General features: G+C 40.8%; 2 protein-coding genes across 10 annotated transcripts in view; one reads left to right on the forward strand and one right to left on the reverse strand.

Moving 5' to 3' along the window:
• Positions 1–13065, forward strand: part of LOC111332283 (cell cycle checkpoint protein RAD17) — a 73850-nt gene that overhangs the window by 7039 nt on the left and 53746 nt on the right. For 3 of the 6 annotated variants that reach the window (XM_022937585.2, XM_022937587.2, XM_022937586.2), the window contains exons 15-21: positions 128–220; positions 855–908; positions 1073–1225; positions 1509–1548; positions 1757–1837; positions 2018–2075; positions 2226–3672. In XM_022937585.2, coding sequence (XP_022793320.2) covers positions 128–220; positions 855–908; positions 1073–1225; positions 1509–1548; positions 1757–1837; positions 2018–2075; positions 2226–2433 — 687 coding nt within the window. In that variant the 3' untranslated portion in view covers positions 2434–3672. Of the gene's footprint in view, positions 1–127; positions 221–854; positions 909–1072; positions 1226–1508; positions 1549–1756; positions 1838–2017; positions 2076–2225; positions 3673–13065 lie in introns of those variants that run through there. The other 3 variants (XM_088738535.1, XM_088738536.1, XM_088738533.1) reach the window with 2 other exon arrangements.
• On the reverse strand, positions 2919–13051 carry LOC111346609 (uncharacterized). Of its 4 annotated transcripts, XM_088738525.1 has the most exons (4): positions 12160–12743; positions 6813–11472; positions 4583–4820; positions 2919–3433 (listed from the first exon to the last, which is right to left on the reverse strand). In XM_088738525.1, exons 1-2 carry the CDS (start codon positions 12607–12609, stop codon positions 6856–6858), a joined length of 5067 nt encoding a protein of 1688 aa, XP_088594651.1. In that variant the 5' UTR covers positions 12610–12743; the 3' UTR covers positions 2919–3433; positions 4583–4820; positions 6813–6855. The 4 variants fall into 4 exon arrangements, 2 of the variants coding, with proteins under 2 accessions (XP_088594651.1, XP_088594650.1); XR_015993217.1 differs by lacking the exons at positions 6813–11472; positions 12160–12743 and adding an exon at positions 13037–13051; XR_015993216.1 differs by lacking the exons at positions 6813–11472; positions 12160–12743 and adding an exon at positions 4982–5199.

A 13065-nucleotide genomic window follows, 5' to 3' on the forward strand; every position in this document is an offset into this window, starting at 1 on the left:
AGGTTCTTGCTATTTTATGTGAAATGCAAAATTACATTTGTTATGAATAAGCCCAGTGTAAACAAACGATAACAATTTTTATATTCTTATCCAGGGTAGTAAGAGGCCCATTTTCTTTTTTACGCAGGCAGTGTTGGAGAAAACACACCTCTCAAGTGAATTTTTCAATTTATACCTTCATCAGAATTATTTGGATTTTTTTGCTGATATTGATGATGTGGTAGGTAAAGACTGCTGCCATGAATATGGCCAGCTCCAAAATCATTAACTGCTGCTTCATCTGTGGCTTCTATGACTATTGTGTAACATTATATTCAGTAGTTGCTTAATCTCAGAATTCCATTTAACCTGTCCAGTGTAACAAAACAGTGTATAAACATGATTTGAATTTTAAATTGATCCAAAAGAATGTTATTAAAGTGATTATTTTAATGGTCATTTGCTGGAAAGACCAAGTGTTAAAACTAAGAAAACATTGGGTGACAGAGCTTTCCTGGTAGCTGCTCCTTTCCTATGGAATAAGCTGCCAAGGTCCACGCATGAAGCAACAAACTTAGAATCTTTTAAGATTTTACTTGACATTTTTATTTAAGAAATCATTTCAGTTATCTTAGTATATCTATATTTTTATTTGTAATTATCTTTCATTAGTTTAATGTAAATAAATATATATAACTTATGATTTTTATAGAAAGAATTGTATAATTTTAGTTATTAATTACTGTTGTGATGCGCTTTTGAATATTTTATAGAAAAGGCGCAATACAAATAATAAATGTTATTGTTATTATTTTAATTTCTCTTTTTCCACACACCATGGTAACTTTGACAGTCTTTCTGTCTATGATTGTCAGGTGAATGTTAGTGAACACTTCAGCGAAGCAGACTACTTGACTAAAGAATGGATGGTAAAGTTTTCTCAGTTTATTAACATCTGTTGATACCCAGCATGACCTGAAAAACATTCATTAGTTGATTATCCGTAGCTTCCTTCAAGTTGCAGAGGGCCATTGTAGTTATTTATTTGTCCAATTAACTGTATTCACAAAGGAGCTTTGTCATTATAACACAGTTTCAGTCCTCCATGAGGGAGTACAGCTCATCTCTGGCAGCAAGAGGGTTAATATTTAACAGCAGATTAGGGGGGACCTCATCAAGCTCCAGTGGGCCTGGGAGAGGATGGAGACCACTTCATAAACCACAGTTGTTTGAGGTCAACAAGAAGGTAAATTATTCCAGGATACAAATAGAGGGTTCATATTGCTACTTAGAATGATTTAAGAGCCTGAGGACAGTGTAAATATTTAGTTAAAAAACATACTAGCAATATCACAGTTATGTCTCACTCCACAATGATTGGTTTAATTTAAAATTGTGATGATTCACAGTCACAGAATTAAGATTGAGAGAAAGATAATTTTCACAGTAATAATGATTGTACTCAACGAATAATTTTTTACATCAAATTCAAATATAATGATAGTACTGTTAAATTGAATTAATTTCAGATGCGTGAAGGTATTAACACTGCACGAGATCTGTTTAAAGGTGAGGCTTATCACTCAATCATTTTTCTATGGCCACTGAATGACCTAGCCAATGGAAAGTTGTTAACAGACAAGTAAGAGATATTTTTGATAAGGGAAGAGTAAATACTCAAGGACTAAGGTGTAGAAGATTTCTCACCCAAAGTCAATAATTATCTTCTTTGGTTCAACTTCTTAATTAACAATGACGATCCTGTTGACTTCCTAAGATTACTACTGTCCATCACTAGTTCTGCAAACGGAGGTTCTTCCATACTTGGCCATTACTGATGTTCCCCTGAGAACACCAGGTTAGTTACCATTCTTAGTATATTGTTCCTCTATTGGTGTTGCTCTTTTTATATTAATTTTATATCTTCATTCATTTTTCGTGTTCCATCTTCTTCTGAGGAACCTTAAAGCTAACCTGAATTCTGTTTAAGATCCATTCACTCTTAGTTAACTGAATTATTACTCTCTCTTGTGTTTAGGACAAATTTCCTTTTTGCAAGCTATCAGCAATTTCAGAAAATCCAAGCACTCATTCAGGTAATGTCCAAGAATTAACTGTCTAGCAACAAGCAGGGCAAATTATATGGTTTTGATACTAATTTTGGAATGAAGTTTTCTAATCCTGTTGTCTCAGATGCCAACTTTACCATTTTAAATATGAAATAATTGTGTTTTATTTTTTTCTAGAGGAATCACAGATACACTTGAAGAAAAAGATTGTGGTATGAGTAGTGATAATGATGACGACATTCTTGCTAGTTCCCAACCAAGAGGGAATACAATCCAGGGAGCTAACAAGTGCCTGGTCATGGGTGAAGAGTGTGATTCACAAGGAACCTCTCAAATGCCTCAAGATGATGATAATGCAATAGAGGATTTTGATGATGAAGACTGAGGTGCAAAACAGTACTTGTAACCCGTTCCATTTGGGAGTCATACAGGGTGGTTCAATTGATCGTGTTGCAGTGCCCTTATCAAGGCTGTCATCATTTGTACAAAAGTAGGGGCTACGGTCATGATTCTAGTAGACCCACTCTTTATAGGGGTTGGTTTAAAGTAAAGTTTCATTGACTAATTCTACAAAACTTGTCTTCTAAATGCTGGTAATTTTAAATCACCAGAAGTAAGACCTGGGTCTTAAAGAACATTGTAAATTGTGTATAAAACCATGAAAACAGATTACCAGTCAATAGTTTTGTTAAATAATTCCATGTTTAGAAGCTATTTATTCAGAGATTACAACTGACATTTGGCTCAGTGCAGCAGTGACTTCCTAAACTCCCTGCTGTATAGCTCAACTTATAGTGTTCTATAAAGTCCACAGGAGGATAGGAAAGCATAATTTTGTAAAGTTATACAGATGGCAGAGAAAATCAAAAGATCCGTAACTACACCGCAATTTATTAAATAATGTAACAAAATAACTTCCATTTTGTAATAAGTTGTATTGTCTATTTACATGAAGAAAAGGTGCTGTACATAAGATGAAACTTGTAAAAAAGAAATATTAAAAGCAAGCGGCAGCTGTTAATGGTTGGATTCAAAGGCTCCAAAATCAATTATTTTGAGCTACTTTGCATTGTTTGCTCTTGTTTTAATACTAACAGCTATGTCATGGAACAACAAGCTTGAGATTAACTTTTCACTGTCTCAGTAGAGACTCATCTGACTCATTTGTAAACTATTGCAGCTATTGTTGTTTGAGAATCTGAGGTACAATTTCTGTCTAAGACAGGCATATTTCATCACCAGAGTCTATTTGTTTCAAGCAGTTTTAAAATCTGCTGTAGTATCTGGGGTGAATGTTTCCTGAGGGCAACACCCGAAAAAACTGGCTTGCTGGCATGCTCAGTGATAAGGGCTCCAATCTGTTTAGCATAAACATGCCAGATTTCCTGCAATGTAATAACATGTTCATGGATAAAAACAAACTTAAATAAATGAATGAAGTAATATTAAACTTCTGTCAGCTACAGTCCATCCTCTCAAAAAACCCATTGTAATTATGTAAAAGTTCCTCTCACTGACAACATTTAGATGGAATCTTGCACCTCAAAAGACTCCACTTGTTAGACCATTGCATTTATTAGCCTTTTAGTTTAATAGACATTAAAATGTTGACTTCTGCAGAATATTATCTTGTTCCCTTTTTTCCTCCAGGATCAACAATTTATAAGGCCTGATCTGGAAAATAGACATACAAAGAAACCTGCAAAGATTATGAAGTCTTAAACATTTCTTTATATGATAGCTCAGTGAATTTGGTATTGATTACCAGTAAATTTACTGTCCTGCAGTTGATGATTTCCAAAATTCTCTCGTTTATTTACATAGCAATGAGTTCATATCCCAAGGAGAAGTTGCATTTGATCACCTCTGAGATTGAATGTCTATGCCTCTCTTTTGAATGAGCCATCTGTCAGAGGATTCTTATTATTTTACAATAACCTGCAAAGGCATTCAATGCACGGCTAACTTTGTAAAGAAATTTCGTTTATGCAAATTAAGAGACTGAAAGTTTTAAGGTCTCAGTGACAAAGGATTATGAGAAATCCATGGGAAACGTGCAGCCACTTTACATCCAAAGAAGCCCATCAGACCATTTGAAATGATTGAAGAACACCAGCAAATATGCCTGCACATATGCTTTTATTACCATGAGCGACCAAGACAGAATTTCTCCCTTCATTTTCAATGCAAAATCAAGCAGACAAGTGATGAGAATAAAGGAAAATGTTAATTAGGGAATTACCAGTATTAGTAGACCCAAAAGTAAATTCTCCAAACTAACATGGTAAGAATTTATGGCAGACAGTAAGGAGAATTACACGGGTGATCTTGGGAGTGAAAGGGTTATGAATAAATTCTGTAACAATACATTACAGCTGACAATCATGTGGAGTTCAATATTACTTTTATACAGAGATTGCATTAATTCTACTTAACGCTCATATATCCTGGAGTAAATCATCCCTTGATCATGCAATCAATTATAAGAAACGGATAATGAAGAAAACTAACAGAAAATAAAGGCACCAACTCACCAGCATTCCAATTTTCTCAATCAATGAAACGATCACAAAGATTCTGTCCTGATAAGCTGAACAAAACACGGAAAGAGTTCCATATAACCCCTAACCCCATACATTAATTATGCACTCATTTCATAAAGACTAAAATAAAGGTTTCTTTGCAACACTCTATGCATAATTAATGTATGGGGTTATACGGAACTCTTGCCCAAAACACCTCTGTGTGGATTCCTTCGATGACGGCCGAAGTCTAGAAAGCAAGATAATTATCAAAACCTTCGCTGCAGAACTTGTGATTTACAATAAAGATTTCCATATAACCCCATACATCAATTATGCATAGAGTGTTGCAAATGGAATACATAATTAATGTATATGGTTATATGGAAATCTTTCCGATTATTTTTTTACCTGTCGGGTTTTCACAATCTGGGCGGCCATTTTGAAATCAGTGAAAGGCTGGGAAATATGCATCCTCGGAGACCCAGGGGCAGTGAGTCGATTTCAAGTTAAGGGCAGAAGAGCCCCTGGGGACATTGTCTTACAAGACTAGTTCCAAACGGTCGCAGTCGTTCTGGCATCTGATTGGTGCCAGAAAATCTTTGTGTTTTTCTGCCCAATCAGAGTGAAGTGTCGTTTGGAGTCCTTTCGTGTGTTTTAACACGCATGTATACAACAAGCTCTGTTGCACGCTATGTTTGTCTCGGCCGTGCGACGAAGCTTTGCCCGAGGTGAAAAGTTTCAGTCTCAGCACACAGTGTAAGAGAAATCGATCAGATTGTCCGCGAAATCTTACCGGAAATTTTACTGAATACTTTCGCAGGTATCACAAGAGAACGTGTTCAAAAGTTTGCGAGGTTCGTATAAAACATAATGGTTGCAGGCATTGATATGTCGCTTTAAACGTTAGATGAGATGTAAGCTTAAAGCTTTTAAGATTTTTTGTACAATTTGTTGTGACTGAAACTTTTCCAATCCCGTGAAGCCACGTAGGTATGTCAAGCAACTGGCGCTTATGCTTGCGTAGCTTTCTGTGCGCGCCAAACTCTAATCGTTGCCTTGTAGTAAAGTCTTTACAATATCGCCAAACTTGCAGATAACGTCAAGTACGTGGACGACCTTCAGCAAGCGCTTAAAGAAAGCTTAGCTGTGTTTCCGGTTATCTAATTAAAATCTGAACAAAAACTAATCATCGAGAACATCGTGGAAAGGAGATATGTTTTCGGACAGTTACCGAAGGGGTTTGGAGAAAGTTTAATCTTTCAACTGCTGCGTTGAGTGTTCAAATTCTTGAGCTCGAAAGGCCACGGATTCTCTTCTAGTCCCTTGGTCATTGTCATTTCACCTCTTTTATCGATTGTTGAAGACCAAGTTAATTACCTTTGATCATTTGGAATCGATGCTGCTTTCATCGGGGAAAACAAAACCAAAGACCAAGAAATATTGGATGGAAAGGGCGGGCTTGCTTTATTGTAAATGTCAGCTTGGTACAGGGTTATCTACCCACATCTAATAAACAAAAGTTTCCACGTTTAGCTTTTATTTTTAATTTTTCAAGCGAAGATTAGATTAGATTTTGGCCGGGCGTGCACAAAAAAATGCGTAAGCGCCAGTTGCTCTACATACCTGCGTGGCCCTTGCGACGAAATGGCTTCACGGGATTGGAAAAGTTTCAGTGACAGCAAATTATACAAAAAATCTTGAAAGTTTAAGCTTACATCTCATCTAACGTTTAAAGCGTCATATCAATGCCTGCAACCATTATGTTTTATACGAACCTCGCAAACTTTTGAACACGTTCTCTTGTGATACCTGCGAAAGTATTCGGTATAATTTCCGGTAAGATTTCGCGGACAATCTGATCGATTTCTCTTACATTGTGTGCTGAGACTGAAACTTTTCACCTCGGGCAAAGCTTCGTCGCACGGCCGAGACAAACATAGCGAGCAACAGAGCTTGTTGTAGATGTGCGTGTTAATACACACGAAAGGACTCCAAACGACACTTCACTCTGATTGGGCAGAAAAACACAAAGATTTTCTGGCACCAATCAGATGCCAGAACGACTGCGACCGTTTGGAACTAGTCTGGTAAGACAATGTCCCCAGGGGCTCTTCTTCCTTTAACTTGAAATCGACTCACTGCCCCTGGGTCTCCGAGGATGGGAAATATGTAAGCATTGAGGTGTTCTGTTCAGACTACTAAAATAACTTCAAGTGAAAACCACATGTATTTTAGATACCATAATAGTAACACAACAAAATCTCCTCAGTAGGGTGGTCTCGTCATAAGTCCAGTCTCACTGGGGGGCGTGAGATCCTCCCACTGCGGGTCCGGGCCCGAACATCCTCCCCACCTCTCCAATACTTTTGGAGACTTGACACTGGTTTCCGTGTAACTTGTTTCTTCTTCGCCTTTTCCTTGACCTTTCGAGCAACAGACTCCCCACCGTAAGCACCGCTGTCACAAAATTCATCACTTCCAAATTGAGTACTGCTTGCTTCCAAACGATGTAGCCTCTGTACAGGTCTCCTTAGAAGCCCTTTCTTTGTCTTCAAAACAACAGTACGAATCAAGCCGTCTTTTCCAGGAAGCAATCTTTCAATTCTTCCCATTGGCCACTTTCCTCTCGACACCTTGTCTTCAGAAATCAGCATTACATCTCCAATCTTGAGGGCTGGTTGTTCATTCACCCACTTCTTTCTAACGGATAACTGATGCAAGTACTCTCCCCGCCACCGTTGCCAGAAATGGTTAATAAGCTTCTGCTGGTACAGGTATCGCTGCCTCGTTGTGCTTTTGTTTGCTGAAAGTTCGTCTACGAAGTCCGGTAAGCTAAACAGGGATCTTCCAATAGCAAGATGAGCTGGTGTTATAGGCGTTAGATCTCTTATGTCGTCACTTACTGTGGTGAGCGGTCTCGAGTTAATAACGGCTTCAATCCTGGTAAGGATGGTGGCCAACTCTTGATAGGACAACAGCGCTTTGCCCAAGATCTTGCGAAGAGGTTCCTTCACTGAACGCACCAGCCTTTCCCACCAGCCGCCATGCCAAGGGGAGCGCTCGACGATGAACTTCCACTTGATTCCCTTGGAGGTCAATTTGGCCTGGAGCTCTTCCTGATCTATCCTGTCCCACAATCCTTTATTGACAGATGACCCTTGTGTGAACAACTGTTGGATCTCACGGTCAGCGCATTTGAGCGTCTTCGCATTGTCAGACCAGATGGTTCTACAGAGCCCTCGTCTACTGATCATACGAAGAAATGCCTGAAAGAACTCTTTAGTGGACAAGTCACCCGTAAGCTCTAGATGGGTCATGCGGGAGGAGTCACAAGTAAAGATGCATATGTAAGCCTTTTCTGGGGAGGCACTCCCTCGTACGAACAATGGCCCTGCAAAGTCTACACCAACGTGAGTGAAGGCTGGAGACAATGACGCCCGCTCTGATGGCAATGGCGCCATTTTCTGTGAACATGGACCAACTCGTTGACGCCGACAAACAAGGCACTTTCCCAGGATTCTTTTAACTTCACGACGTCCCTTGGTGAGCCAGATCTCTTGTCGTAGAACCGAAAGAGTGCCCTCCGGTCCAGCATGAAGTAACTCCTTGTGCACACTTTGTATGATTTTCTCAACTACCGCATGACCATGTGGTAAGATTATTGGATGTTTGGTACCCTCTGGCAAGTCTGAGTGCTGTAATCTACCTCCTACCCGTAGCAAGCGATCTCTCTTGTCGAAATAAGGGTCCAATTTTAATATAGCACTGGCGTTTGGTAAAGGAAGGTCCTCCTCCAGCCTTTCATACTCTGCTTGGTACACCTCTTGTTGTATCTCCCGGTACCACCTCAACTTGGCATCTTGCAGCTCCTCGGCTGACAGCTCTTTGGAACCTGCACTTATTCCTGACTTAAAAGCTCGAACACCTCGAAGAACAAATGCTGTTACCCGGATTAGCGTCAGCCATTGCTCATATCGAGATGGATCAATCACTGGTTCCATAGTAATCAACGCGCACGTTCTTGTCACCCTTTGTTTTCTTTCTTTCTCTACAGACTCGGTCAATTCGTTTGGCGACTCTCGTTGTTCAGGCAGGCATTGAGAAGATAACCAGCACGGTCCACTCCACCACAACTTGCTATCAGCTAAGACCTTTACGGGCACTCCACGTGTAAGTAAGTCAGCAGGATTGTCCTCCCCTGAACAGTGTTTCCAATGGTGTGGGTCCCATGTGGACTGAATCTCAGCAACGCGGTTTGCTACAAATGTCTTCCACTGGCTACTTGAGCCTCTGATCCACTGAAGAGTTACCGTGCTGTCAGTCCAGCAGACTACCTGCTCTACTTTGAGTGTTAACGTTAGGGATTCTACAACAAACTTCAGCAATCTTGCGTTAACAACAGCTGCAAGTAACTCTAATCTCGGTAACGATACAGCCTTTGCGGGAGCCACCCTTGATTTGGACATGACAAGATGTGTTGACGCATGGCCGGTTTCATCCAAGCACCTGATATAGACTGCCGCACCGTATGCCTTAGGTGAAGCATCACCGAAGCCATGGAGCTCTATTCTAGAACTTGATCCAATGTTTTCCATGAAATAGCGGGGAATGGTGATACAACTTAACTGTGAAAGTTCTGATTTCCACGACCTCCACTGCTTAGCAATATCCTCATCTAACTGGTCCTCCCACTGTAAACCCTTCTGCCATAGTTCTTGGAACAACATTTTCGCTCTGATTGTAAATGGTGTGATTAGTCCCATAGGGTCAAAAACCCTCGACGCAATGCTCAACAGACTTCTCTTCGTTTCAGGGTCACGAGCGGCCAGCGTACTTGGTGGCATATTAAAGAGGAAGCAGTCAGTTAGTGTATTCGAACATATTCCCAGTGCCTTGAGCGGTTCCCTTGCATTGAAATCAACAGTACTGGACTCTGCCTGATCTTGCTCTGCAATGTGGCTAAGGACCTTCTTCGAATTACTGGCCCACTTTGTCAGATTAAATCCACCTCGTTCCATCATCGCACTTAAGGACTGCTGTAACTTCACTGTATCTTCAACATCATCAGCACCACTAAGGCAGTCATCCACGTACATGTTCGACAGGACTTCCCTTGATGCATCAGGGAACTCTTCGCTGCATTTCTTCGCATGGCTTTGAACTGTGGCAATGGCCAGGAATGGACTACAATTAACACCAAATGCCAACCTTTGCAGCTTGTACACTCTCGGTGGTTTATCACTTTGTAGATCCCTCCAAAGATAACGTAGAGCGTCCTGGTCTCGTTCGTCAACCTTGATCTGGAGGAACATCTTTTCAACATCAGCCATAAGTGCAATCCTACGTGCTCGGAATCGAAGTAATACTGATACCAGGTTAGGTTGAAGTGCTGGCCCTGACAGAATACAGTCATTGAGAGATACCTCATGCTCGTCATATGCTGAAGCATCAAAAACAACACGGCATTTTGTAGTTTTCTTGTCCTCTCGAAAGACTGCGTGATGAGGTAAATACCTGACCTTCTCGTTATCATCAACTGCTTCCTTTACTTCTACGGCAAATCCCTTATCTACGTATTGGTTGATGGTATCCTTGTAAGCATTGGCTCTCTCTGGGTTTCTCCTCAGCTGTCTTTCCACACTCTCAAGTCTCTTGGCTGCCTGGAGGTAGTTTGACTTGAATGGCAGAGCATCGCTTTTCCATAACAGCGGTACTTCATAACGCTCACCATCAAACTTCAGTCCCTCGTTGAACTGTCTAACAGACTCTTCTTCCTCTAAGGACATGGGTGTATTCCCTTTATCTACAATTCCAATAGATTCCAGCTCCCAAAACTGCTTAAGAATGTCTGTAACTGGATCAATGCACACGGTAGACAGCATGGATTGAGTGTTCTTAGAAGAAAGACCCTCGATGGGTCCTCCTACAATCCATCCAAGTGTTGACTCTACTGCAGTGGGAGCATGAGTGGCTTCCCCTTTCTTGCATTTACCACTCATAAATGAAAAGTAAAAGTCTGCTCCTATCAAAATATCGACGTTAACTGGTCCACGAGGGTACGAGTCGGCAAGTATCAAGTTCCGCAGGTGGGGGTAATCTTCTAGCCTGATCTCCACTGGTTCTAGTGGTGTGCAGATCTTGTCAATGGTGAGGGCCTCCATGCTAACTGGTGTTGAAACGTTTTCTTGAACAGAGGCAAGTGAGAACCTGACTTTCTTCATTCTCTTCGTTTGACTGGCTTCTCCCCCTAACATGGATACACTAAGGACCTCAGAAGGTCCATCAAGGGCAAATGATTCGGCAACCTTCTTGGTGATATAAGACCTCTGGCTTCCTGAGTCAAACAAAACTCTTACAGGTGCTCTCTGGAAATCGTCTGAAACCAGCATGGCTGTCCCAGTCTGTAATAAGGTTTGTTGCATCTTGGAGTTGTATGAAGCCACGAATCCACTTAATGTTGTATGTCCCTTTTCTTCCATGGTAGGATCCCAGTCACCATGAAGTATATTGTGATGACGCCGGCCACATCCTTCGACTTTGCACTTGGGTTGGCGGCATACTGAAGAATAGTGGAAAGTATTTGCAGGCTTTAAACAGTTAAAACATAGCCGGCTCTCCCTTACTAACTGCCAGCGTTTGTCAACTGACTTTCGCTCAAGCTCTGGACATTTAAAGGTTTCATGTCCCTGCTCCTTACACACATGGCAAGCTGCATAACTTCTCCGATTTGTCTCACTTGCTAGTAGAGCGGCTGCTGAAAACACTTTCTCCCTGGTGTTCCTTGCCCCAGCTCCATCCTTGTCTCGTGCTCCACTTCCTCTAGCTGTCCCACCATTCTCACCAATCATACTAGCATTCCTTTTTCCGGCCTCCTTGGAAATCACTTGTTTATTCAGGAACTTGAAGAAAAGTTCAAGATCAACACTCTCTTCCTTTGTGTCAGCTAGTTCTAATTCCCATTTCTCGGATAACTCAGGTGGAAGTTTGGTTTCTAATATTGGAAGGAGGATACAAGAATGGGTCGTTGGCTTTTCGCCTAGGGCCTCCAGTGCTCTAATCCGATTCTTTAGCGTGTCATGGAGATCTCGCAAAAACTCTACCCCTTCGTTTGACCTTGGTAACTGGATAATTGACTTGACTAGAGATGAAATAATTATTCTTTTCCTACCAAAGCGATGTTTCAGAGCATCAACAGCATGCTGATAATTAGCACTAGTGACTTCAAATCCCTCGATTGTGTGATAAGCAATCCCTTCAAGTACTGAACGCAGGTAGGTGAATTTTTGAACAGAAGGCACATTGTCATTATCATGAATAGCAACCTCGAATTGGTCCCAAAAGTTTTGAAATTTTAAAACATCTCCATCAAATTTGGGTAACTCAAGTTTTGGTAATTTTAAATGTGACTGTTTGTGCTCCGCTGAACTCGGAGTAGTTTGTTCGTCTGCTTTGGAAATTGCTTGTCTAGATATATACTCTTGAGCTATGTCTAAAGCATTATCAATCACTCGTTGATAGTCAATCCACTTTTGAGCTTCTTCAGCAACTTCATCATCAGAAATAATAGCAATAATTTCCTCTCTTACCTTACTACAACTCTCCATGTAACCATTCAACTTTTGAACACGATTTTCCATTCTTATGATGTTGTTGCTGGGACTTTTGCTTGTCTCAAGTATTACTTGTATCACAGCATTAATGTCCATCTTAAGGATCATTTCTTTCCTTCTTAACAACTGAAAATTACTTAACTGATGATTGGCAGACTGTGACGACGAGAGTTGACTAGTTGATGCTGCAGGCACGTAGTCAGCTGGCAAGGCTTGTTTAGAGCCTATATGAGTCGATTTCTCACTTTCGTTTTGCAAAGATGGAGGATTAGATTCTTCTTGCTTTATAGCAACTATAAGTCGAGCCATGAGAGCTGCTTTCTTTCCTTTTGCCGGTAATCCTCTCCTTTGTAACTCAGCTTTGACTAAGGAAAGAGACATTTCACTCACAATTTCCTCCGCTGTCGATGCACAGTTGTCTGCCATATTCAAAACTGTAATCGTTTCTCTCGATGTTTACTTTTCTGCTCAGTGCTTTGCTTCCCCAAAGGTTTCTCAAATCCGGCTTCGAAGGACCATAATGTTCTGTTCAGACTACTAAAATAACTTCAAGTGAAAACCACATGTATTTTATATACCATAATAGTAACACAACAGAATCTCCTCAGTAGGGTGGTCTCGTCATAAGTCCAGTCTCACTGGGGGGCGTGAGATCCTCCCACTGCGGGTCCGGGCCCGAACATGAGGAGGGTTTGGAAAGATCTAAGGGAAACCCACAGGTAGCCCAAGCTCTCTTAGAGAACTACAAAAGGAACACAATTTGCATATCGATTTGTAAGGATTTGTATGGGATTTTCTGCAAGATAGCCATAGAGATAGTTAAAAGTGAAAATATTAAATAAAAATGGCTTACCTTGTTCCATACGTGTAATGCTGCTCCTG

Source organism: Stylophora pistillata, chromosome 11, assembly GCF_964205215.1.
Source record: "Stylophora pistillata chromosome 11, jaStyPist1.2, whole genome shotgun sequence".
Classification (NCBI taxonomy): Eukaryota; Metazoa; Cnidaria; class Anthozoa; order Scleractinia; family Pocilloporidae; genus Stylophora; species Stylophora pistillata.